The sequence below is a fragment of the Ictalurus punctatus genome, chromosome 6 (genome assembly GCF_001660625.3).
Source record: "Ictalurus punctatus breed USDA103 chromosome 6, Coco_2.0, whole genome shotgun sequence".
Lineage (NCBI taxonomy): Eukaryota > Metazoa > Chordata > Actinopteri > Siluriformes > Ictaluridae > Ictalurus > Ictalurus punctatus.
In genome coordinates, this window is record NC_030421.2 from 13,992,593 (window position 1) to 14,020,565 (window position 27,973).

At 42.3% G+C, this 27,973-nt stretch overlaps 1 protein-coding gene across 5 annotated transcripts in view; it reads left to right on the top strand.

Annotated features, from left to right (window-relative positions):
* The first annotated feature begins 2,039 nt into the window (after positions 1 to 2,039).
* zeb2a (zinc finger E-box binding homeobox 2a) overlaps positions 2,040 to 27,973 on the top strand; it is a 47,646-nt gene continuing 21,712 nt past the window's right edge. For 3 of the 5 annotated variants that reach the window (XM_053680880.1, XM_053680884.1, XM_053680881.1), the window contains exons 1-3: positions 2,040 to 2,266; positions 2,761 to 2,793; positions 4,055 to 4,160. In XM_053680880.1, the coding sequence (XP_053536855.1) occupies positions 2,770 to 2,793; positions 4,055 to 4,160 (130 nt within the window). In that variant the 5' untranslated portion in view covers positions 2,040 to 2,266; positions 2,761 to 2,769. Of the gene's footprint in view, positions 2,267 to 2,326; positions 2,551 to 2,760; positions 2,794 to 4,054; positions 4,161 to 27,973 lie in introns of those variants that run through there. The other 2 variants (XM_053680882.1, XM_053680883.1) reach the window with 2 other exon arrangements.

The following is a 27,973-nucleotide window of genomic DNA, read 5'->3' on the forward strand; positions in this document are numbered from 1 at the left end:
TCTTGATGACTAACTCTCTCACTTCTCCTTTCCAATAACTCACTGACTTCCATTGACTTAGGTCATTACACTTAACTCCCTTTTCCTAAACAAAAGGTTATCAAAAGATCATTTTGATTGGTAAATAGCTTACACGTTTTTCATGCACTAAAATATTATCCAGGATAGGATTCATTTTGGAAGAGTGTAAAAGTATCTAAGTATAAATAATTTTAATATTTTTCCTTAGCCATTTTGAGAATGCCGTCTTGTGATACATCGGCATGCCATAATTCGTGTAGGCCTACTTCAGAAACTACGGCATTTTACCCATTTTAAATAGCCTACACTACTTACGTTTAAAATTTTGCTTCTGAGTTTACTATTTTTTGATCAGTTTAAAGACAATTACATTGTACAATATTATCTAAAACAAGACATGAGGTTTTTTTTTTTTATATATTTGCCCATATAAATAAGTATTGTCATTTCTTTCCAATTTGTCTTCCAGGGTGTAGTACAGAAGGAGGTTTCAATCTTAATTCGTAAGACCTAAACGATTAAGTCATAAAAGGAAGGGAAAAAAAAGTTTCAGAACAGAAAGCGCGTTAGTAAATTTCTTATAATATCCGAGTCAACAAACTCGGTGGTGTAACGTGTTTTGCGCATGCGCGACGGCGCTGCAGGGTTTTTTTTTTTTTTTAATTTATTTATTTATTTTCCCATAATATGGTGAAGCCTCACTTTTGTTAGAGAGAGAAATTGAATATGTGTCGAGGGTTTTGATCCCTTTCTCAAGCTGAACTCCAATAAGCGTTGAACACAATAACTATGGAGCACCGTTACTTAAATAATAAAAATTATTTTAAAATAAATAAATGCACAAATAAATGGGTCATAGTCTGGCAACAAGGGGAGGAAAAATCAGTACAAATAAATTCCTAGGTGAGGGTTTTATTCACTCTCCGGTGTAATCCAATTTCATGCCACACTCAATACTCGAGAAGCTCGCGCGCGCATACGCGCGCGCACACACACACACACACACACACACACACACACACACAGATTCAAATGAACAGTGAGCTCATGAGGAAAGTCTATTTATTATTATTATTATTATTATTATTATTATTATTATTATTATTATTATGAGAAGTAGTAGTAGGCTATATAATAATAATAATAATAGTAATAATAATAATAATAATACAATTTACTAAAGTTGGTTGTTGTTTATCTATTTACTAAATAAGTGGTTCTCTGACTCATTCTATACATTTTGATGAATGATGGAATCATGAATTCTTTTCATCAGCATCTGCCTGCAGTACGGCTGTGAAACTCTATTTGTCTGAAATAAGAACATAAAACCACTCTGGCATTTTATTGGTCAATTAGTATCTGAACTCCACAGAGAATAAAAGAGCTTCAGGGAAGGATCAGCCCTTCTACCAACCAGAAACGCGTTTAATAACGGAGGAGGGAGCTGTTTGTGTGTGTGTGTGTGTGTGTGTGTGTGTGTGTGTGTGTGTGTGTGTATTGAGAGAAAAGATAAAAATAGAGGGATGACACCGGTGCATAATGGATTAAATAAACGTGCTGAGGACTTCCTGAAACAGCTCGTTTATTGTGGCCCGTTAAATGATCGACCCACCGACAGAAATGCCAGGTTCTACCCAAAACAACATATATACCTATAGTATAGGAGTTGCTGATCGTCACCGCACACACCCTTTTGCAGATCTCCCTCTCAACAGCCCTCACTTGGATAAATAATAGATTGAAGAAAAAAAAAAAAAAAAACCCAAACAAACACGAATCTATGTGTTGCGCTGAGATTTCAGTTGCGCATGCGCCACTACAGGTACGCTACCTGTCACATCCAAGGTGGAAGCTTTGAGTTTGCCGACTCTTTCTATCCCCCCACCCGCCAAAACGACCTCCATCGCGTCCGCTTTCCTTTACATGCCTCCGCGTAAAGATAGGTGGCGCGTGTCGCGTCTCGGTGTAGCGCAAATAAAGTAAAGAGAGAGAGAGAGAGAGAGAGAGAGAGAGAGAGAGAGAGAGAACTATCAAGAAGAGGCGTAATATCACGTCAGCTCGTCCAGATCTTAACTCCTAACCTGTCCATCAGGAATAACGGTCCCTCACGTGAAGTGGAGTGAATGGTACACACGCTCGCGCCCGTGACTCGGTCCGACAGTCTCCTTCGCCTTCCAAGCCTTTCCTCAGTATTTTCCTTCCTCTCTTCCAGCCCGGTTCGGAAGGTTTCCTACACACTCCGGTAGGTTTGTTTGTTTTTGTGCCTTATCAGGCCCTCGTAGATGGCGCTTGTGCACCCCGCTTGCGTTTTGTAGGGGTTTTCACCCTCCCCCGCGAATCAGAGATCTTGGCATCGTCCACTCACCTGCGCAGGTGAGAGAGAGAGAGAGAGAGAGAGAGCGAGCGAGAGAGAGAGAGAGAGAGAGAGAGAGAGAAAGGAGCGCGCGCGCGGTAATGAGAGTCTGTGCGGCTTCGAGCTCAGGACACCGGCGCTCCCCGGGAGCGCGCGCGCTTTCCCGTTAAGCGGTCCGTATACAGTTTACATCTTTAAACAAGTTCTGACTGGATTTATAAGATTGTTATTATTGTTAGGATTACTCTAAAAAAAAAAAAATTCAAATGTTTTCTGCATTTTAACAAACTGACATTTCTCTCTCTCTCTCTCTCTCTCTCTCTCTCTCTCTCTCTCTCTCTCTCTCTCTGTGTGTGTGTGTGTGTGTGTGTGTGTGTGTGCAGGTACATGTGATGTGCGATGTGTCATGCAGAAATGTCAGTTGATTATTTTAAACGAAACGAAAATGTTTTAATGTTTTCATATTTATTCCGACTATAAATATTCAGATTTCTATATTTACAAACTGACCAATGTGTATGTTGTTATTATTATTATTATTATTATTATTATTATTATTATTATTATTATTATTATTATTAACTTTTAAGTGGGTGGTCTCTGGTTAGCGTTCCTCTTAAAAGACGCAGTGCTGTTAATGTAAATGTTAATAACATGTTAATAAATGTTTTAGTCTGTCTGTTCGATCTGTTACGCTTCTACACTTCCAGCTGTGAAACAGACAACAGGTCTAATCGCTCAAAAGTAAATAATCTGTTTACTTCAAATCTCTCCCATCATTTCTAAAACAATTTTCTTTTTTTTCGCGTTAAATGACCAAGCAATCAAAAAAACAACAACCCTTTTCCCATTTCCTCTCTCTCTCTCTCTCTCTCTCTCTCTCTCTCTCAAAAGAAATGTAAAATGAAGAAAAATAATGTTTAGTATTAAAAGCACCAAAGACTTTAATTAATCCGAATATAAGAGCTATAAAATGCGTTCATATAGTTTTCACAACAACAACAAAAAAGGAAAAGCTCGAATAAAACCTGATGCGCAATGATCTCTCTCTCTCTCTCTCTCTCTCTCTCTCTCTCTCACACACACACACGCGCGCGCGCGCGTTCTTCCTCTTTATCTGCAGTCATCTATATCATCTATATTCACCACTCCATCTGATCTAACCTACATGATTTTCTTTTCAATCAAGCACGAGAGCTGGATGTGTTGTGTGAGAACTTGTAAAGAAGGTGTGTGTGTGTGTGTGTGCGCGCGCGCGTGTGTGTGTCCTTTTTTTTCTGTGCCTGTCCCCCCACCTCTCCGCCTCCTCTCTCTCTCTCTCTCTCTCTCTCTCTCTCTCTCTCTCTCCTTCTGCTGTCCGATCAGACACTTCAAAAGATCAGGCGACGCACGGCGCTCCCTCTCAGCGCGCAACAAAACTTCATTTTGGGACTTTCCAAATCTTTTTCTCGTCCTTTCTCCTCACACAGAATTATTCTTTCCTTGCGTGTCGCGAACGAGACATAGCCCCTGTAACCCAGACAAAAAAAAAAAAAAAGAGAGAGAGAGAGAGAGAGAGAGAGAGAGAGAGAGAGAGAGAGAGAGAGAGAGAGAGAAATAATAACAAACAACAACAAAACAAAAAAACAAACAAGTGAGACCAAACTGTTGGCGTCGTTGTGTTTTGGTCTGGTGTAGATACTGGATGGAGTTGCTGAGCGCCTCTTATCAATGAAGCCGGAGATCATGGCGGAGGGGCCGCGCTGCAAGAGGCGAAAACAAGCCAACCCAAGGAGGAAGAACGGTAAGGAGTTATCTTATAGCGTAGTGGGAACTTTGGGGACCGGTGCTTGTGAGTGGACAACTTGCAGCGTGTGTGTGTGTGTGTGTGTGTGTGTTTGTCTGAGCCTGAATTGGATTAATGTTGTCACACACACACACACACACACACAAAACAGAAAGTGGTTCAATAAGTGATGATGGACTTGTGGAGTGGTTATATTATGGTATGGCAGCGGTGGATATGATGAGTTAGTGTGTGTGTGTGTGTGTGTGTGTGTGTGTGTGTGTGTGGAAGTTGAGAAGTTTAGTCAGTGAGACAGGGAAGCTGAGTAGCGGTCCTGCTTATCCCATGAGCACAAAACCGTTATGTGAGTGCGCGTACCCGTGAGCGTGTGCGTGAGACAGACAGACAGACAGATAGATAGATAGATAGAGAGGGGCTCGCGCGCACTGTGTGAGTTTGTGTAACGCATTAATATTGCACCATGATTTTATTATTTAGTAAATGTCTCTAAACGGTTATTTAGGCGACTCGGATGTGCTCAAAACTTTAAAAAAAAAAAAAAAAAAAAAAAAAAAATAGACCTGAATTAATTGCACACGACAAGTTTACAAACACGTAAAGAGTAACCTTAGTTCACTCTTCTCTAATCGATTATGATTATGAATGATATATATGTATGTGTGTATGTATATATATATATATATATATATATATATATATATATATATAATGAGTGTCGGTGTGTGAGGAGGGTCTCAACGTATAAAACTTGTAAGAGTCACACTGAAGCTAAAATCACGTGATTTAAATATATCTTCAGTACTAGTACTAATGCTTTTCTTTCAAAACAGTTCATGGTCATATGCATGTGCAGCACGAGCAGGGTGTTGATTGGTGGAGCCTAAAACACAATTTTAATCCAGTAATTTAAATAATAATAATAATTTTAAAAAACATTTTTAAAAAAAGGTAGAGAGAGAGAGAGAGAGAGAGAGAGAGAGTTTTATTGAAGACAGTCACTGGCCCTTATACTTTATTTCTGAATAAAATTCTAATCCAACTATTAAATGCTGTGTATTGATCAACTGTGGGGGAAAAAAATCCATGTGAACCTTTAATACAGCTCCAGGCTTGTTTTGTGACCCAGGACAAAGTCAGCGGTGTGAAATAGTGTAACTCTGCTCAACATGGGGGTGATGAAGGGGTTGGAGACGACAGGAGTAATCAGCCATGTGCTTGTTTTGGCTCGGTGATGTGTCCTACTGATGTGATCATGCATGACAAAAATCGTGTTGAATTGTGATGCATTATCATGAGGAGTCCTCAAGCTTTATTATTTTTAAAATAATAATAATTATAATAATAATAATAATAGCCTCATTCGCGAGTGCTGTAAGAGCCTGTTTAAGTGCTTTACCCTGTTCTGTGTGGTGTTTGGAAAATAAGCTGACAATGAGAAGAGAACCGAACGTACAAGATGATCATTTCTAATTTCGATGTTACTTTCTATTCCTATGATAAAAATTGAAAAGCAAGCAATCCTTTTTTTAGTGGCGATTATACAAGCACAGGAGAATTTGTTTTGATCTTGTCTGAGTTCAAACAGCTCTCCCTGTACATCTGTGTCCTTGTCGTGCATGATCTGCGAACAAAAACCGCCTAGAATTAAATAGGCACTTTTAAAAATATATATGTATATATATACATATTTAAAAATATTTAAAAGCCTTGTCTACTGTTTGTTTAAAAGCTGCAATTATTGTATATTTTTTGGTGTACTATTTAGGATAGCAGGATAATTAGTACGGTTTAGGACCCTGCTCTCGGTCCTGTGTCTGTTTGTCTGGCCACACCTCCTTGTTTTGTAGTGCCCAATGGGAGGGCAATTTAGGGCCCGAGTGTGTAACTTAATCCGTGCGCATGTAAAGGCATAGCGTTCAGCTGTTACTGGCTAAACTGTCAGCGATACATGGTTATCCCTGTCTTAACTTTTACACGTTTATTAGTAGCATACTTATAAACTTCAGCTTGAATCACGACTGATGTGGTGTGGTACTTTTGTATTTTACGTTAAGGAGAACTGTTGCTGTGGACATTTTTTCCCCGTCATCTCTAGGAAATGTATTATTCCTCTCAATATTTACTTTGTTTCAGAAATTATGGCGCACACACTAAATTTCTTTAATCGAGTTAATTTACCCATTTTATCCCTCTCCTCCCAAATTTAGTCACACTGTTCAGATTAAATCACTTGTTCTTCTGAAAAGAAACACTGTCCGGTGTTTGATTTGAGACCGTTTCAACGAGGTTAGCAGGTTCGCCCAGACAAAGCGCTAAGACAATGGCTTGTCATCTGGGCATCTCATTGGCATGCTCTTATAATCAGCAGTGCCAGGGAGCCCTGTGTACCGTCCCTCGCACAACTAGGCCATTGTCCTGGCAGCTGCATGAGACACCTTACACTCTGTCCTTTCCTCATTTCCGTGAAATAAATGCTTTCTCGTAATGATAGAATGGGGACAAAAGCTTGTAATTGGAAAAAAAAAAATTTTTAGATGATATCACAACAACTTTCATTCATTCATTTATTTACATTCATAAACACACACGCAAACATGCCGTCACCATAACTGTCACCCCTTCTGCTCCCATCCGCCCTGACCTGAATGCCTTTCATATCTGCTCTGCCATGTTTCAGCCACCCCCCCCCACCAAGTCTCTATCCCTTTTTCTCCCTTTCCCTCGCTCCCTCTCTCCCTCCTCCGCCACACTCCCCCTCAGTAAACACCCCCGAGGGTAGAACAAAGAAAAGGAGCTCCTCTCCTCCTTCTTAATCACAATTCAGCCCTTTCACTGCTGCTAGGCCACTCTCTCGCTTTCAGCATCCCAAAGCCTGAGATGAAAAGACTGCGCACGAGAGAGAGAAAAGAGAAAGCGAGAGGAAAGAGGCAGAAAAGTAGAAATTATGCCTGGCAAAGAGAAGAGCAGGAGGTGGAGAGGTAGAGAGTGACATAACTTCAGTGTCTCTACACGATTGTTAAACTTCCCCTGGTTACACAGTCCACAATAGACCATCGTCTGAACCCAGAGTCTGGGCTGTTTTACTAATGGCACAGATAGTGTTACTGTATGTCATTCCTGAGCTATTAACAGAGACAGAACAACAACGTAAGAAGGATACAAGGCTTAGAGAAAGCAACAGATTGTTTTATGGACCTTAAAAGAAATTTCACAAGTATCCGAGACTGTCCAGATTCCATTTTCCTACTTCCAGTTCCTGCTCAGCCTACACGGCTTCTGTTAGGCTTAAGGTGTATTTATCAGGGGTACTGAATTCATACTGAACAAAGTACTGAGCCAGAGGCTGGATCAGCTGCCTCCTTGGAAATTGCTGCATGCACGAGGGTCTGTATCTGTTGCCAGACAGATGTCACTCTCAAGTCACTTTCTTTTTTTCAAGCCACATCTCTTTTAGTGAGAGAGACAGAATGTCCTGTCAGGGGCTAAAAGCCTGCGCCTTTTCACTGACTGACGAGTTATTGTGCCAGCTTTTCACTCGCCTTTCCCCCTTGCACCTCAATAGGTCAGGGATCACAAATGCAAATCTACAGGCCTACTAAACGAGAGAGCGAGAGAGACAGAGAGAGCGAAAAAGGGGAGGATGCAAGAGCACTCAAATGAACCATGTGATATGAATTCCTAATTTTATCTGTTTCGCCCCCGCTCCCTTCAACTTTTTTTTTTTTTCTGTTGTTGTAAAGAAAAGGAGATTATCTGTACACCTTCATTCAGATCCCCCCTCCCTGTTCAGCTGGGCCAAGCTGTGCAGGATTTAGGCCGATTTACTTCAGCAAACACCTATGGACAACTGGGGAGGGGACGGGGCTCCGTTTGGAAAGAGGGAGTCCTTTGTTTGCCGGGGTGCAGGAGGCCTAAAGCTGAACCGGGTGGCCGCATTATCGCATTAAGCAGCGTGGTGGCCTAGGGAGCCTGGTTAAAGCTAAAGTAACTGGCTATCTACCAACAACAAGGGGTCCTACATTAGCAAAAGAGATGTGCTTCCTTTTTATACCCCAAGAGTTGATTCCTGGCCTCAGAGATTAGTGTTCTTAGAGATGGAGGTTGCAAACCTGTGCACTTTCCATAGGACATATAGTTCCAAGTTAAGCTTCATCAAGCCCATCCCCCTTAGAGTTGGTGTAAAGACAGAGAGAGAGAGAGAGAGAGAGAGAGAGAGAGAGAGAGAGAGCTTTATCCTCCCCTGTCCTCATAACATCTGTCACTGCTAAGAGGGACAGGAGAATGCCACCCACGGCCCTGTTAGTCCTGTGTCACTTGTGACTAACCAGAATGAGCAGTTTACTGTCGTGGGTCTGACCCCTTCTACCGCTCTCTTGCCCTCCCATTCCCTTCAAGATGATACAGCTGCAAATGCATAAGCATTTGTTTCTGTGTGGACAAAGGCTGCTCCTGTGTTTGGTGTGATGAGCGAGGGCCTGAACCCCCGCACTCTCTCCCCATCTAGTCAACGCTGAATGTAAGGTTTCAATAGTTCTAGGTGCCTGCTCTGCCATTATCAGCTGTTTGGTTTGAGGTGTTCTGATGTTGATGGTTTGAGCGCGTGATTCAAGGTGACTGACGGGGGTTTGTTGTGAGTTTTCTCTCCCCTCTCTCCCTCCCTGCATGTAACCATGTGCACATTTTCTTCATGAGCGAGTACAGTGTAGCGGCGTGACATTTTGTGGCGCCGCACCGCCGTTAGCCTAAACAGTGAGGATTTACCAAGGTCAATAATGAGGTATGTCACTGCAGGCTGCAGAAACAACAGCCCTGGTGATAATGAATAGGAATAAAGTTCCATCAGTAATGGGTGTGTGTGTGTGTGTGTGTGTGTGTGTGTATAAGGGGGTGGGGGATTTTAGTTAGCAAAACCTGGATGTCAAAATAAAGCTCTTAATGTGGAACATTGCTTTTTCGATCTACTTCCAGGGAATAATCAAAGACTTATTTTCCTGCCTTTTATTTCTTTATGTCATACTTAATGGTTAAAATTCATGACTATCAAAGGTATGGATTTATACTAGCCTACTCGCTCAGATGTTCTTTCCCAGTGCACACTTCCGTTTGATTAGTGGAACACCTCCGGCAAGGTTGCCGCCACATGGAACAATCAATAACGGATCGGTGGATTAAGGTGTCATGACATCTGCGGGTCCAGACCTCTCCTGCATGGGTGAGTGCCTCTTAAAGCCAGCCCTGATAACAGCACTCCCCACCTATTGTCAGATCTATATCGCGGCCTGACAGCCTGTCCATGCATCCCCATGCTGGCCAGTCACCTGCGTTTGCAAGTTTCCCTTCACACAGCTGCATTTAATGTGCAGCTACAGCTCTGTGATAGTGTGGATAAGTAATTGGAATATATTGCTTGCAGAGATTACAGAGTGTAACAGGCTCTTTCATCTTCAGCCCCAGAATCACAGACATTGTGCAGAGCTTGGATTAGATTTGCCCGCCTTTTCAGTTACGTTGGATGCATTATGATTGCTTTTCCTTGTAGGATGTGAGGAGTGTGAAAGGAATATGGGCTTGGCTCTTCTGGTATAAACCTGGCAAATGGCAGTCATTACACACAAGAGAGTCACATTAGTCATAGTTACAGCATTCCTTCTTTGCTGCTGTCTGATGGACAAACTTACCGTCACTCATTGCTACTGCAAATGAATTGAGCTTTCCGTTAACCAGTCGTCTGGTCAGCAGACATCCTTGATTCAATGGCGAGCTCTGGTCTCGTCTTTTTTTCCATGTCCCTGTTGCTCCTTGCAGTTTCAGCAAATTGCCCACCAACAGGGTGCTTGGATCTAGAGATTACAGGGCACTGTTTTTTTTTTTTTTTTGGGTTATAGGTCTAGCAATTAAAGTAATGAGGAGGTTCTCTGCTCACGGAAGCCAGGGCCTGAGCATAGTGCTGACTCGCTGCCTTCCGAGTCGATAACTCCTGGCCCACAACCTCAGGCAAAGCATGCCTGCCCCTTATCAGGGAGGATGTCCTGTGCTTTACATTCCTGAGCTAAATGATCCCCTTCCTTAATGTAAGCACTACAGCTCAGGAGGATTGGATCTGACGGCCATGTCAAAGCTATAACACAGTAGCTCGGTGGAAGACAAGAGTGCAGGCTGAGCTTCGTTAAACTTGTGCAAAGCTTCATATTTGACGCTGTACTTAACCTGAGTTGAATTGAAACCTGAGCTTTAATACGGCATTCGGCAGTGTTACCGAATGTCTAGAAGGCACAGGAAGGTGGATGGATTGTCCGGGATGTGGATGTCATTCAAGTTTCTGTGATTATTATTTATTTTATTTTTTTTGTAACAAACTAAAAGTGTAATCCGATTTGAAGGTGAAAGAACAGCCCAGAGCAACCTGCAGCTATGAGAAATGTCATGAGGTCTTTATTCTCCTCTAACTGTTAGGCAGCAGTGAGACAGAATTGCCATGTGTGCCACGGATCCAGATGGCACATGTGAATCTACCTTTTCAGGCAGGCAAAATCACAGGTCTTGATGCCATCAGCTTTTCAAGATTTACAATGGGCCAAGCCTCGTTATTACCGCTGGCGGCCTCTTTGGCGAGACTGCCATAAAGAAAGTGTTCCTCAGCAATTAAAGCTAATGAAATATTCATGTGTGGCACCTTCCTCAGCCGTCCCCACAAATGAGCAAGCCACGCTTAATGTCTCCCCCACCCATCCTACCAACCAACCCACCCCACTCCAGCCTTATTATGGTGCGAGCCTGGCATGTCTGCAATTAGCGCGCTATCTTCCAGTGGCGACTGGGCAGACTGAGCGGTGAGGAGGAGGAGACAGAAGGAGGGTTGAAAGGATATTAGGGATAAGGAAGGGCTGAAGGTGTCTTACACCAAAATGGCAAGAAGGGGTAGAATCAGGCCAGTGCGATTAATAATAGGTATTGCTTATGGATTCCACCCACTTCTGTTTCCCTGAACTCTTGTTATGTAAAATAAGTGTAAAGCTACATCGTATTGACTTGGTAATAAGTATTAATGCTTATATTTGCAGGGGAGTGTTGGGATTTGAGAGGGGCAACTTCTGTATTTTGTGCAGGTGCATGTGCGTTCAAGGGGTATCATTCGGTTTTAATCTGCGCATTCCACATGGGCATTAGGCACTAATCACATTGTGGCCTTCGGTGTGAATGGAATATGTGTTGTAATGGAGATGCCTCTTGTCATATTATGCCAGTAGTGGCTTAAAGGAGAGAGGGGAAACCCGTCTCTAATTGTAAGTTTATCTGAAAAGAACACAGCTGTCCACCCACTTGCATACATATCTCTCTCTCTCACACTCTCTCTCTTACTCTCTCTCCCCCCCTCCCTGTTTCTCACTTACACACATGCACATAAAAACCACACCGAGTAAGAGACATGTTTAGTAGAATGACAGTGCAGTTTTGTTTAAGAAGCCGAGAAACACTAACAGGGTGCGTATATATTTCTTTAGTAGGTTATTATGTTAAAAATGCATTCGTCCATTTAATTATTAATGTAGCTGATTTTCATTTATTAGCATGCAGGTTCTTATACAAGAAGATTTAATAGAAAGCATTTTATCTAACTCGAGACTCCATCAAGCTCAATCTCCACATCAACCTGTGGAAGCCTTTGTCACTTTATGAGGTTTTCACTCTGCCAGTGACCCCCTTGCATCTCAATGAGGTGTTCTGCCCGTAGCCCTCCTCCCTTGTTCCCACGCATCACGGTCCTATCAGCTCAGCACCTTTCTCCAGAGCTCTCTGAGAAGTCTCGTGCATCCTCACGCCGCCCAGATCCGCCGAGGTGTTTACTATGGGATTATGGGGCGGAGGGGGTGGGGGTACGTGGAGAACTGAGCCGTGGGAGGCTTCGGAGGCAGCTGAGGGAGAGAGGTAGCCATGGGAAGGGCCCCCCAAAGGCATGGAATGCCAGTGAGGTCAGCAGGGGTTGGAGCAGGGGGGGACCAGAGGAGCTCTCCAGGGATGGAGCAGGTGCTTTTGTACAGGCCGTCAGGCATCAAAGACGTGATGGGGCTGAAAAGGTTAGTGCTGGCGCTGTGAAGCAAGTCCCTCTGTTATTTTTTTGGCTCGGTGGCTGAGCAAGTGGGTGCAGGGGAGAGGGTGGTGCCTGGCTCCCATGCTCTGGTGTTATAGAGGTCACGTTTTGTACCTGAATGGGCTCCAAAGGAAGAAGGCTACATGGTTAATACTGAGAGTAACATCTTTGGCACCGTCATGGTGCCTGAGATCCCAAACACACTTACTTTTCCTCATTACAAAGTTGGAGAATGTTTCGGGTGCCGTTCTTACAACGGCATATACAGGTACGACATATACAGGTATATAGGTACGTAATGATTTGAATAGTCATAATAATAAAAGAGTGTCAGTGATATTTTTTCCACCCCCATTCGTCTGTAAACATGATCAAGAGGGACTGAACATTTTCTATTTGTATAAAAGTTACAATGAGGCTTGTCAGGGATCATCTGTTGTTAGTTTTTACAACTGGAATAGGATTTTTTTTGTATGTGTGTGTTTGTTTATTAATTGTTGGGTTGTCCTAAGAAACCAGCTGTGTAAACAAGGAGGAAAGAAAAAAGAAAAACTCATACAGGTCCCGTGATTCATTACTATATCTGTTTTGGGACCTGTCAACTCGACATTAGGTCAAAAAGTCCAGCCAGGCATAAAGCTAAAGGGCCCATACAGCCTGGCGACAAATTGTTGTCCCTCTCTTTGCACTTGACGTCCTAGCTTCACCCGATCAGTGTACCTAATGTCTTTTTTTCTCTCTCTCGTTCAGGACGGGGAGAGCAGGAGGAGGTAAGAGTGGGGGAAGTTGGAGGGGGGATTTAGTTGTTGCAGGTTGCGTCATGGGACCCGCAGTGTCCCCTTTTGTGCAGCACGTCAAATGTGGTTAACATGCGGCCATTTATCTGCAAAGCCCCCGGGTGTACAATAGTCTGTGTGTGTGTATGAGTGTGTATGTGTGTGTGTGTGTGTGTGTGTGTGGAGGGGGAGGAAACGGTGGAACGGTAGGCTTAGTGTTGAAGCGTTCCCATTCTCTTTCTCTGTCGCTGTCACACCCCCCTCCCCTCATTTCTCCTCTTGGCTGCACACAACCCTTTTCCGTCATTGTTTCGTTCTTCTTTCTTCTCTCCCCCGGGGGGCGCCGCGCAGAGCAAGCAGGTCAGGCGGCATCTGACAAGGTGCTTCAGAATGTCGTGGGCTGCCGTGAGACAGATTGTTCCGCGCAAATGTAGAGGGTGCTAATAAGGTGCGCTGCGTCTTCTCAAGTAGCATCCTGACAGTCACCGAAACTTCTGAAACACGATTTCCCTTTAGTTTTGTACTTATTTGAGAGCATTAGCTCTGCATAAGCAGTATGATCTGTTGATGTATTTGTGACTGTGTTTGTCACTTGGACTGTTTTTGTCTGAGTTAAGTCTCTGATTCACAAGAGCCCTTCAAATGGAGCTGGCATGCATGCATTTCACAGGTAACAAGATTACTCCGGGCCAGTGATTGACTTGTTTTCCAAAGAGAGCAGCTGAAGTGACTACAAAGGGAGCCAGGTCTAAAATTCATTCAAACTTTATTACCCCGAGCCAGATACAATCAACGACGGAATTTTACCCTTGCCTTCTGTCAGCGTACCTTTGGTGTTTCTTGCAAAAGGGAGCAGATGCAGGAAAAGGTCACAGGCAGCGTACGAGGAGCCGAAGCAGGAGGGGCGGCTGAATCGTTTGTCCATTATGTTTGGAAATAATTGCAATGGTACATTAGTTGTGGTATTCAACCATCCCAGATTGATGACAGAGATTACCTAGAGTTCCTGTGAAACTCTACAGATGTAAGAGCTTGTCAGTGCAACAGCCTCATAAATTCTTCAGGTCAGTCTTGTCTCTCACATTAGCAGGACTTAAAATGAGAATGCAAATAATGCTTGTTAATACATTTCATCTTTTGATCGAAGGCCAAACAGGATTCCGACTTCAAACGCTCCTGTCGTCTGTGTTGTTGTCACCGCAGAACGGGTGCTCGCCGTCCCCATGGCCAAAACAGTGCTGGGAAACCACAGAGAAGCACTTCCATTTTCTTTTCTTTTTTTTCCATGCACAGCCTAAAAATATTCCGCAGTGCATCCCGACGTTTTTGCAGCGGCCGCACAGATCTCCAGCCCGCTGGCTCGATTTGCGCGTTCTATCCCGTGTCACGTAAGGGCAGCTTAATGAGCGAGAGGCCAACGATCACCCTTTTTAGCTGAATCAAGGAATAGTTTACATGACCAACAAAAGCTGTTGGTCAGAGTGGTTTAATCAACTTACTCACCGAGCATGACTTTTATCTATAAATTTGTCTTTATAAAAATATTTATCCCTTTTATTTCATGACCTCAATCTGGCTTAAGAATGAATAGGAGCAAGAACCATATAATACTCACAAAGGTTACAATTTGTTTCTGCCTTTTGTTGTTTTGTCTTCCACCCCAATTTATTTTGGTTTGTACCTAAGCATGTTGGCATGGCATAAACAGTCCCAAATGAGCAAGTCTCAAAATTATTTCCCATGGCTCAAGAGAAGAACGCTTGGACGGAGGGGCAGGTTGTTTGTAAGTTTGTTGCCCGATGTTCTAATGCTACTTGGCAGCATTATTAGTAAATCTTTCATTAGCTGTCGATTCTCTGTATATGAAAAAGTTTGTGTACAAAAAAAACCAAAACGGTGCCACCCAGCCAGGTTTGAGACACAACAACCGGTCACCTCTGATCACAGAGCCATCTGTAAACACTTAAGAGAATAAGTTTGCATACAGGCTGTCCCTTTTAATTAGAGGCTGGGCTTGGTGCCCACCCTTTTCCAGAGGTTATGTGATAACTGCACCTCACTGCGAAGGATGAAAAGATCCGCTGACGTCCTGCCCGAAACACTCCGAGAGGGGAGGAGCGTCAGCTGCACCAGGCCCTGTACAGAGAGCTCAAGGTCTAAAATAGCCATTCGCTAACATGAGACTTTACTGCACGCAGGGAAGCTTCCTGCTGCATTGATTTGACCTCAAGTGCCTCAAAATATTACAAGAATCAGAAGTGAACAGAAAAACGGAAATTAAGGGTGGCCGGTCGCGTGACGAATTTTTCTGGTTCGTCATTTGTCGAACAAGATTGCTCACAAGGTAGATGAGGTACTTGTGAGGTTTGTGTCTAAATGGGTGTGGAGTTGTTTACACCAGTCACAGTCGACTCGCATGGGAGGCTGCTTAAACCGGGTGTATGAGCAATAAAGCAAACCGAACATACTGAAGCAGGAGTCAAAGTAAAGTTACCCTAAATCTTTGATGGCACCATATCAAACAGTTCACCTGAAACGAATGCCCTAGCAGGCAGTGAACGTTTAATGAGTGCACAAGGTTAGCGTGGGAAAGATGACGGCGTGGCAGAAATAGGTGACCCAGTAGGCCGCCTGGGGGTCGTACCTCTTGTCTAAGAGGGCCTTTTGTTTGCACGTCTCAGACAGGAGAATGAATGAACGCTTGGAGTGGAGGGATATGGCTCGTTTAATATATATAATGAACCAGGGAAAGGATGTGACTGACATTTCAATATACCGACTCAAATCCATGGCATTATCTACGGAGAACCTCGTGTTGTGTTTTTCTTTTGGGGAATTTTGGGAAATCTATTATCATGGGGAAATGTTTATTTATTTTGAATATCATTATTGAAAAATGTTTAGCACTGAAATCAGGTGTTATGCTGTAGATTTGGAAATAAGTCTTGTTGGGTATAAACACTGTATTGCTCCTTCTGGAGAGGATATGTAGGTTAAATGCAAATTGGTTGAAGCAATATCAGACAAATATGTAAATATGTGCACTGGTCCAGCAGGTAATTCATTAGGAACTGGCCATGGCTACAAATACCATTCGAATGAATGAATCGAAGGAAAAGTACTTCTTTTCGATCTCTCTATCTTCCATCGACACACACACACAATCTCTCTCTCTCTCACTTTATTTTCAGTACCATCACATTTAAAGGTGCAACTTCCTTCAGAGGCGTACACTAGAACTCCAGTTCATTTTGACCTGATTAAAAATGTTTTGGAAACATTAATATCTTATTAGTATATTATATTCATTAGTATGAAATATTCATTTCAGTGTATATTTAAAATATTTAGTCTGGGATTTAAAAAAAAAAAAAAAATTCCACATTAGATCCTGCAGTTGTATTTTACAATAAATTGAAATAAACACTGACAAATTCTCTTTTACTCTGTCCTTTCTCTCTCTCTCTCTCTCTCTCTCTCTCTCTCTCTCTCTCTCTCTCTCTCTCTCTCTCTCTCTCGGCACTAATTACCGATGTCTCTCTCAACCTTCCAACATTACAGGTAAGACCAAGTATTTAATTATGTGTAATTATATTTGTAAAGAATTACTCCCTGGATACAACAGTGCCTGAGACTTTCTAATGAAAGCATAATGAAGCCCTAGGCGGTGTGTACTTTACCTGGTGCGCTTTCTCATTTAAACTCGTCCGCGTGGTAATTGGTGCAAGCCCTTTTATTTTGTGTAGTCTTACGGGTTGCTTCGTAGTTTGTCGTGACACGTCTCTAATAAACCGCTTTGCAATACCTTTCTTTTTTATAATAAAGACAGGGTCGTACCACAGAAGGGCACATAGTGTATTACGCATGCTGTAATTTTGCATGTCTTCAGTAGTCTCTCAAAGCAGCAGGACAAAGAATGCTCTGCTGCTGTTTTGAATTGTGAGAGCGAGTTTCAGCGTTCGAACAGGTGGAAGCATATGGCCGCATAAATAAAAGCAGTACGGATATAAATTTTGCTTGTCTCACCCAACCAGCAAATATTTAACCGTTCTAATAAAAGCTGCATGCTCTTCACGGGCCCGTGTGAAGAGAGGCAACAATATCTCCTCGCACATGGGGAAATGGATAAATCCCTTTTCCCTACTGTGCAAAATCTGTTTTTTTTTTTTTTTTTTTAATGTAGCACACAGCTCCAAGCCTTGTTGCGTGGGTGGGCTTGTATTCTTCTTACTAAAATCAAGGATACCTCTTTTCCCTTTTTTTTTTTTTTTGCCTTGTTAAGAAAGGCATCTCTGCAAATATGTGTCTGGGCATATCATTTCTCTGGTTGTAGTGTGTGTGTGTGTGTGTGTACCAACTAGTTGTGATTCATTACACCTTGCCTTTCATGTACCATTTAAATTTCCTCCTAATGTACATTTGAATTTTCTTTGATGCCTTCAGAAAGGACTTTTTTAAAATTATTTTTATTTTTTATTTTATTTTAAGTGCGAGTGCGGTTTTGTAATTTGAAGCTACTTGTCCATGTACAGTGTTACTGCTCTGTCCATTTTGAGCTTGACAGTTACACACCTTTGCCACAGAGGCTGACACAGGGAGTTATTATTATTTAAAAAAAAAAAAAAAGCGTGTGAGGAGCTGATACGGTAGACAAGAGAAACGAACTGGTCTCAGCTTGGTGTCCTGTGAAGATGTGGCTGACGGTAAAACTGTGAGTGTGCGTTTGCGTGTGCGTATACATTGCCTGTTCCCGCATACACAGGGCGGTGGTGTTGAGAGGGCTCGTGTGAACGTGAGGTGCATTTGGAGATGGAAGTAACAATTCTTCTCTGCCTCTCAACGCCACCTCTTAATTGTAACACGCAAAATGCCCTTCTCACAAAGATCCCTGTTTTGGTTCCTCTAATAAGCCTCTCACAGACGAATGGCGCTTTTTTAGACCAAAAAGGCCACAAGCGTCTTAAGGAGTCACGTTTTAAGTGACAAATTGTTTCTCCAACAATGGCGCCATCTAATTGCTAATTGGAGCTCACAGTCTAATAGAGCGAGGAAGGACCGAGGGTGAAAAAGAGCGAAGGGAAGAGGGAGAGGGAGAAGGGTCCTCACACGCACTTGCTTTAGATGGCACCTTGAGTGGTCACACCAGGATTCAAAAGACACAGCGATGGCGCAAGTCCCAGTCTGCTTCTTTCTATGGTTACGGCTGGGATCGGGAGATCGTTTAAATTTTCAAAATGTTTAATAGCCCGTTGACTTTACCAGTCAGATAAGTGGCTTCTCCTCATCGCCTGTAGGATTCTGACATCTATAGCTTTTTGGCAACATTCTTCCTCCTTGACTACAGGCAGGAAGTGAAGATAGATGGGAAAATGGGACTGTAGAAACAGGGTTAAAATTTGCTAAAGGAGGAAACAGAGCAGCACGACTCTTCTGTAGTGGGTTGACATTTCAGTCCCACCTTCGGTAGGTGTCGTAGTCTTGAGTTCTCTGAGCTTCTTTCGCTGTCATCTGGGTTTGATCAAGAGGTCACTTCCTAGTGCTCCTCACCACAGCCTGCCCACTGAGTTCTTTTATTGTTGGTGCTGGCGGGGGAAGGTGTCTGACAGCTGTAACAACACCTGAGACTAGTCACTTATCTCCCCTTCCCCCTGGTAAGGGGCATGGACTTTGCCTTGGTATGGCAATAGAAAGAGAGAGAGAGAGAGAGAGAGAGAGAGAGGGAGAGAGAGAGAGCACCAAGTGCCAGCTCGAGTGCCTTGGCAACCAGGGGCCATATAACGCCGGTGTCAGTCATCGTTGGTTGAGGGGCGGGGATGAAGTCTAGACTTAAGTTGTAGCATAAGTTTAATCGCATTTCCGTGTCTGCCTTGGCTTAAGCCTCTGGCTACAGCAGGGAACTGGAGTCAATGGTCAGATTGTATCAGCAAATTAAGGCCTTGGCAGCGGGTGATCGCCAGAGTTGTGGGACAAGCAGCTGTGGTCCTTTTGATCTTCAAGCCTCTCTCTGTTGCAGTCCCAAGATAGCTGTCACTCAGACATGCCTAAAAATAAGACTCATGTTAAGAATGCAGTACCCACCAATGATACCCTTTGCCTGTAGCAAACATTTCCAAGATCCCTGAAAAATTGTCCTGTCTCTGTCTGTCTGTCTATCTGACCCACTTGAGAGTCAAAAGGTACTTTGTCTAAAGGACTGGAAAAAAAAACAAAAAAAACAATGGCTTTAAAGATGCTGGTAAAAGTAGTTCATGACCCTCTTGTTTAAACCGAGAGTGAATGCAACATCGTCTGTACTAGCCTCTAGCATCCCTTGAGAGAGGGCATTATATGCTGCTGTATTGTTGGCCTGCCTCCTGCCAACTGTGCTGGGAACAAAAGGCCGAGCGTTTATTAACAGACCCTGCTGTGTTAAAGGAAGCCCTGACCAGCCCTCCTTTCCTGATGATGGCCTTATCCTGACTGGACTCTCTACTACCAAGCAATTTGAAGGCCCTGCTATTAGCCAGGTAGATAGTCACCACTGGAGAAGGATATTTCATTGCTGCTTTGTTCTCAGCAGGAAAGTGCTGCAGTGTTAAAAAACATGAATAGCCTAACCATCAGCGGTGTCAGCATTTTATTTGGCAGGTTCTCCATTTTACATTGTTCTTCCTCTTTTAAAGAAGTGGCTTTGCTAACGTTTAAATGCTTGTCTTCTGGTAGACCTAGCTGGTTTCTTCCCAGGACAGAACTCTACAGGTCGATACTTCTCTTTTTAACACGAATTAGGGGAAGAATTCAAAATGAATCTTGACATCATGCAAATGTCGAATTTTCCATAATATATTTGGGCTTCTTCAAAAAGATTGAGCAAATGCTTAAGTATATCTGAGGACATTTGAAAGTAAACTACTTACGTCTTCATTAAAAGCCTATTCTATTACTTCTCGTTTTACCAATCATACGACCAAACAGGAAGTGACGAATTGAGTTTCAGCTGCAGCAAAGTTGTTCAACAATACTGTATGAATGTTTATGACCTTGTCAATGCCAGTCGTGGTTGATTACTTCAGTATATCAGCTGTAGTCTGTTATGTGGACCAGTGCATTACTTTTATGTTTGTTGTTAGTTCTTTGAGAACGTCATGTCACTCTGTCTCCTGCTATTGTCTGAATGGAGAGAAGAACATAACCTCGTGATCCAACAACAGGAAAAAAAAAAAGTTTTCAATTTGGATGCAAAATGGCATTATAGCTCCAAGAGTTGAACTTGCTTAGTTACTCTTGTCTATCTCTGGCTGCAATAACAGATTTCTGGCACGTACCCATGAAATCATCTCCACCTGGATGTTGTAGGCCTGAGTCCAAACACTATAAGGAAATAAAATACGAGTGTGAAAAGTTTGCAAGAATGGCTCTTCCCCTCCCCAGTGGGACTTTCTGCACTCTAAAACGCACCTCGCTGACAGGAAAAGTTTATGGCGATTTGTTGAGTCAAACGGTGGAACTTGCGGAAAATGCTACGAGCATGAACCGTCACATTCCGCACCTATGATGGAATCGTGCACACTTTTTTTTTTTTTTTTTTTTTTGCTATAGCTGCATCCAGCTGCTGCTTTCGAATCTGGGCTGTAACTAGTCGTAAAGTTTTTGACAGCCAGGTTGACCAGATTCAGTCTCTTGTCTATTGTTGGTTACAGTGGACGCAGAAATACAATTTCATCGTGGGTTTTCTTTATGCACTCTAATAATTAGATGTATTATTTATAGGCTTTTTTTTTAATATTCTGAGACAATTTACAGCCACTAAGTACTCACTGATCTTAATACGATGAAAAATTAATGTGATTACTCTGGAAATTAATACTTGTCAGAAGGAGATATCCATTTATAATGAGCTGTTATCCAGCCACAGCCAACAATCTTTCTATCCTTTCTAACCTCTCTGTCATTACCTTGTTTCTCTTCATCCAAGACAAGGATTAAGGCATGGACTTGATTAACTAATATAAAGCAATATAATATTTCTTGATTGAGATTTTCAATGTGTTTTTCCCATCATATTTTCACTTTCCACTGGACAAATCTATGTGGGTTTTGTTGTTGTTGTTGTTACCTGGATTTCTTTTTTTTTAAAAAAAGCTCCATCCCCTGTGATGGTCTACAGACCAATAAGGTTTCCCTTGAAGCTCTCTCAAGGAGAAGGCAGGAGATTTACAATTGTCGTGCCTCTTTCATAATATGACTTGCCAATAAAGTAACAGACTTTAAGAGGCCCATTAAATGTACTGTATGTGGGTGGCAGAGCAAAAGAGAACGCGCAAGACCTTGTTTTTTAGCTTCCATAAGGGAGGGTGTAATGAAGACCAAATGACTACACAGGAGTCATTTACTTGATTTTTTTCTCTCCCTCCACTACCTCCAGCATACAGCTTCACTTAACTGGAAAGTTTTGCCCTGGGGAGTGAATGCCTGTCAGTTCCTCTTACGTCAGACAACCGTTGCCATCCACGGTGGCGAAATGGGGGGGGGGGGGGGGCAAATAACCCACGCTGTGCCCTGGGGGCAGGTGGTTTTCAGGGGTCGTTTTCTCAGGTCACTTGTAGGAGACATACATCTGTCACTCTGAAGGTAGCGCTGGAAAAATGTAACTGATCATCTCCTGATCTGTAAATCGATTCACACCATGAGGCGGCGATACCTCACTGCTTTGAATTGGCTTACACCAATCGCTCGTCCGCTGCGTGCGATGTGTATCCCATAACGCTTTAGTCGTAGTATTAGGCAAGCCAGTGGAACAGTGGAAAATGGTAATCCGTCAACATCTGACTGTTTGTCCAACACAAAATTTAGGTAAGTCTGGGTATACAGTATCAAGGCTTATCAAAGTATAACATAACTTCCCTTGTCCATTACTAGGGAAAACAACGTGTAGGGTTTAGGTTTTGCTTCATGATGCATGATGCACACTTATCTAACTCGTTAGGCTCAAGGATAGGTGACGAGAGACCCATATCACTGTTTATGGTTCGCTGGTCAAAACAAACCTCTTATCAGGATAGTTACCTACACTGCAAGTTCACCTTATCTTGAGAAAACATGGTCATGGTCTTTTAATGACCACTGCTTAGACTTTTGCATGTGAAAGTGATCACAACAAATATGCAGCAGCAATAAATACATTTAAAAAAAAAAGAGATAAACTAGGTTCCTGATGGAAAAATGAATATTTAGTCAGACTAACCTTTTCCAGACTTAAAGTGAACATGGTCCTTGATGCACATTTGGACCGTTTAGGTCTGGTTGTTGATAATGTCAAACAGCTCATTTTTATTTTCACTGATATGGCCTGATATGGTGTTTGTCCCATTTACACTGTGTGAAAGTCTAACACGCGGTTCAGTGGCAGTTGATCGCTAGTAACGGGACGCGCTGTATGCCTTGATGAAGTTGTTATGATAAATTCTGACCTCGCTTTTGGGCTGCTGACTTTGAAAGTTTCACTACTGCAAATGTCTGGCTCAGGAAATGTACAAATAGGTGGACTAGAATACCACTGTTTCGTCACATGCAAGAAATGCTAAACGTATCAAGGAGAGAGGAACCTGTCTGAGTGCGAAGCAGTGCCAGAGTTCTCACTCGATGGTGTGATGCATGTACTGTACGTGTGTTCTTTACCTTTGTAGAGTTGGTCCTTGATGGAATTTTATTACTATCAGTACCACTGTAATAAGTCCTTTGTTAGCTGTTTAATAATATTGAACTTCTGTACGCATTTTGGAAAAAAAGCATCTCTCCTGTCAAACCCCTAAAGCAGACAAATATCCAGCTTTACTTGTTAGTGCATCCTGCTAATGGGGCTCTGGCAGAGGATCTGCACAAACTGCTCTTAGGAGATGTCTTGTATCAGCAGAACATCTCTCTTTGTCTTATTAATTGGTCTAGCGTCTCTGTAAATACTGATCAAGTCTGCGCTTTTTGTTTCTACGACAAATTTCTCAAGATACTTGGTCAAGACATTACAATTAGACGCTGGTTTTCAGGATTTGGGATTTCAAAATATGTTTTGGTATGTTCTTTGCTTTCAGAATTTCCTAAGGGCTCTAAATTACAAAACTGAGACACCCAAACGGTGAATATGGGCGTATTTTGTGCCGACAAGAATAAATACCATTGTGAACAAACCATTAAATATTTGCTACGGATAAAAGTCTTATTCATAAGTCTGACTTGAGCTAATGAGGGAGATTAGACTTTTACAGTAAGGTTTGACTTGTACTGTAGTGGGATGGAAAGCCAAAAAAAAAAAAAAAAAAAAGTGCCCTCCAGTCAGCCTCTTACGGGTCAAAGGTCAACTGGCAGCATCTGCCATACAGCACAGTGGGTTGTGTGGGCCATAGGGCCTACAGCTACATTCACCTACCTGGCAAAGATCAAGCTGGAGAAGATTTTGTGTGTGTGTCGGTGTGAGCAGAGTCATTATTAAATCATGCACCGAGGTGGTGTGAAGCTGGTGGATTTTCAGTGTAAAAGGAAATATTACAGATTAAACATGTTACGTTCTTTTGTTGAGAAAAGGGGGTCGCACTCCCACCTAGGTCGATAAATAATTCATGCTTTTTGGAAGTAGGCCTTGCGTCCCCATGAGAAGCCAGCAGGCTGCTAGGGCTGAAATAGCTTTATCATTGCCAACATTTACACGAGTGTGCTGTATATGCATATGCAATTAAACCGGAGATCAGCTCGTCTTCAGTGTAGCAGCTTGCTGTTATGGAGAGAGAGAGAGAGAGCCTACATTTTACTAGACTGTGTCGCCCTCGCTATGAGGTGGCTGTGAATTAATGCAATAGCCACAACAGACGACTGGGACGCCATCCACAATGAAAATGAAAGGAACGCAGTACACAAATAACACCGACTCTGTGCGTAAGAGCGAAGCTAATGAGTGGATACGTTTCAGTTCGGGAAAAGGATAAAGAAAAGAAATACCTCAACAACACATAACTCCCACACACTGAAACACGCACACGCAGTACGTGATATCGGTGCATGCAAGACCCTTATCAGACACAAACAGCTCGAGGGTTTTGCATTTCCTTCTCTGATGAAGTGAGCAGGTTCGCCCGCTTTACATAACTGTAATGAACACACCTAAATGCTGGTGCTAGCTTTCCTTTTGAACCCTCCTGCTGTGGTTTGACCAATTTGCTGTTTTCTTTCTTCTGACTGGCATAAGGTTTAATGGATTTGTCCAGACTGTGCATCTGAACACAGAAGATTTCACTGCTTTCATTGACTTTTAGATAGCTTTCAAATTTTCTGTGGTATTCAGGGCAAATCTGGCCAGACATGGGAAATGAATAGGCGAGACTATATGATGATGCATCATGTAAATTCTCTGTATATCCTTCTCTGTTTACTCACTGTCGCTCTCTCACACACACTCAAACACATATACAACACTTTCTCACCACATTCCCCACTCACTGGGTTCTCTCTCACGGCATTCTTTCGTGCTAAGTTCTATCTCATGGTGTACTCCTATATCGTGTTCTCCCTCACACTATTCTCCCTTATTGTGTTTTCTCTTATGGGGTTCTCCTATATTGTGTTCTCCCTTACCATGTTCTCTCTTACTGTGTTCCCCTATAGCATGTTCTCCCTCACCACATTCTCTCACATGCGTTCTTTCTCACGGCTTTCTCCCTCACCTCATTCTCCCTTAACATGTTCTTTCGTGCTATATTCTGTCTTACTGTGTTCACCTATATCGTGTTCTCCCTCAACCTGTTCTCTCATGCTATGTTCTCTCTTACTGTGTTCTCCTATATCGTGTTGTCCCTTAACGTGTCCTCTCTTATATTGTTCTCCTATAACATGTTCTCACTCACTGCATTCTCCCTCACAGAATTCACTCTTATTGAGTTCTCTCTCAAGGTTTTCTCCAATATTGTGTTCTCCCTCACACTATTCTCCCTTATTGTGTTTTCTCTTATGGAGTTCTCCTATATTGTGTTTTCTCTTACTGTGTTCCCCTATATCAGGTTCTCCCTCTCGGCATTTACTCTGATTGAGTTCTCTTTCACAGTGTTCTTCTATATCATGTTCTCTCTCACAGCATTCTCTCACTTGTGTTCTTTCTCACCTCATTATCCCTCAATGTGTTCTTTCGTGCTATGTTCTGTCTTACTGTGTTTGCCTATATCTTGTTCTCCGTCAACCTGTTCTCTCGTGCTATGTTCTCGCTTACCGTGTTCTCTTATATCGTGTTGTCCCTTAACGTGTTCTATCTTAACGTGTTCTCCTATGTCTTGTTCTCCCTCTCATCATGTTTTCTCTCACCTTGTTCTCTCTCCCATCATTCTCTCTCTCTGCATTTTCTCTTGCATCGTGCTCCTGGTTATATTTTGCACCAGCATTTCAAACGCAATAAGTGTGGTCTGGGTCAGTGTGGAAAAGTTCAGTTGAGCTTTTAACCTTCTTGAAATGCTTGTACAGAGCTTAAATTGTCAAATGAAACTTTCATTGTGCTTACTTTCCATAAGAAGGAGTAGTTTCCAATTTCCAAAAAGGAGTATTAATCTTGAGATAATGACTGGGAAGGAGGTTGGTGAAATGCAATGATAGATAATAATAAATATGCTTTATAAACCATTTTAAGGGGCCGGCCCTCGAACACCAAAGATAGAACACTGACTCACACACAGTATAAGGGTTAACCACTGTCCTATTACTATTAACAACAGTCCTATTAATGCAAGTAATTGCATTATTATTGTTAATAAGTAAAGGGGAATGGAAATCTTGTTAGTTGTTGTGAGAATAATAGTCTAAACCTTGTCAGTGCACTCACTTTATTCTATTTCCTAGCCTTGTTTTCCCTCAAGCTTTATATCTGTAACCTTGGTACATATCTTAAATCCCAATGCATGTGATTTTTTTTTTTTAACTTGCAATATGGCAAACGGACTCCTTAGAGTGATGCAAGTTTTAACGATGTGGTTTTGGAGCATAAAGGGAGTAATTTTGAATCAAAGCAGCTCTATGTTAATAGACAATAATAACCCTATTAACTGCCCACTTCCCTTCTGCATCTCCTTTAGTACGGAGGAAGTGCAAATCAGGTGACACAGCGTCTTGGTCAGATGGTACATTCTTTCTCAATGTGTTCAATGGTAATGGAAAATATCTGATTAACTACGAAAGAAAAAGAAAAAAATCTGCAGAGCAATGTGTGCGGGTGTACGTATTCTTGGTTTATGAGGCATTTCAGAGCGAAAAGGAAAATAAACTCGACGGAAATTTGTATGTTAGCTATTCTCTCAAATAATATCATGTAATATGACTCAATTAAAATATAGAGAACAGAGTCTCTGGGTGGAAAAGTGACAGGTCAGTGTCTTTTTTTTCTTCTTCTTCTTCTTCTTCTTTTTTTTTTTTTTTCGCTGTGTGAATAAGACAGACCAGAACCCATGTGAGAGGTGCGCCTGTTTGACGTTACGGTTAACGCCTGCAAAGCGCTAATGTCAAGGTGTTAAAGCCTGATTAAGTTCCTCCTGTGTACATGCTGTAAAAGCACCATGGCATGGTCACAGTGCTCACACTTCTGAAAGGGGAACTTGTCGTTCGTGGCCCGTCACACCTTACTCCCCTCCTGGGCTGATAAGAGACAACTTGATAACAGTGGGGGGAAAAAACTGCCTGTGAACATGCAGAAACTGCCATAGCTTTTCTTTTTTTTCCCCCTCTTCTTCAAATGTGTCGGGTCAGTTTCTCATTTGATTTCGCATGTCTTAAAAAATGTCTTTTGGGGAAAATAAATAAATAAATAAATAAATTTGCACGTAGATGAACTTTTTTAAAATAAAGTATAGAGTTAACAGTCTTGTAACCGAGGACTTAAAAATGGAGAGGCAACCTCAGGGAGGATATGAACCACAGGCCCTTCACTATTGTTTAAATAGTACGTTTCGAGACAGTAGGTTTTTCTTGGCACCTGCATCGATGGCAGCGCTCCCTAAAACAGACAGTTTCACAGGCTTTTGTGTTTTCAGAAAACATATTTTTTTGGCATCAGTCTGGGTTTCTCTTTCCACGGCATTCACAGAGACGGTCAGAGCTCCACTAGCTTGAGATGACCTCTGCTCAGGCCTCGTGTTATTTTTTGTCCTTTGCCTCCAAAAAATATAGCCTCGGCGAATGTTTACACGAACAACAGAAGTGATCGCAAAAACGAGTATGTAGTGAAAGAAATCTAAGTATATACTGTAAATAAAGAAAATAAATAATAATAATAATAATAATAATAATAATAATAATAATAATAATAATAATAATAATTCTGTCTCATTAATCCCTTGTTTAAAGCATACCTCTTTTAGCCTGATCAGGTGACGTCTTATAAAATATAAGATTCTTTTAGCACTTCCTGTTGAGTTTTGTGCTACAGAGATGCACATTCTCATAGCACGACTGCATTGTAACACTACAGTATTGACTAGCGTGTCTCTCTTCCGCTCCCCGTGTTGTTCACAGATGATTCACGAGCTTTAGTTTGAACCTAGGTTTTCTCTCTCCTGGGAAAGCCTTTAGCGCAGAATGAATGAATACGACTTCCGTCTGAGCCGCTAACGTGATCGGCGCGTGCTCCCAGGAGGCGGTGAGGGATGAGTCGTCCTTAGCGAGCGGAGGAAGTGGACGAACAATGGCCTCCTCAATATTTACTGCATCTCCTCTTAAACTCTGGCTTGTACTATTCCAAGCCAAGAAGCAGCTCATCGCTCGGTTTGTGTGTATGCGTATGTGTGTGTGTGTGTGTGTGTGTGTGTGTGTGTGTGTGTGTGTGTGTGGTGGGGGGGTGTTTCAATCACGATAGGCACATGCAAATAATGAAATGATGAAAATGACTACTAAGTGTTGGTTGTGCAGAAAAAATGTAGCATGTAGACATGTTTTAAAAGTACTGC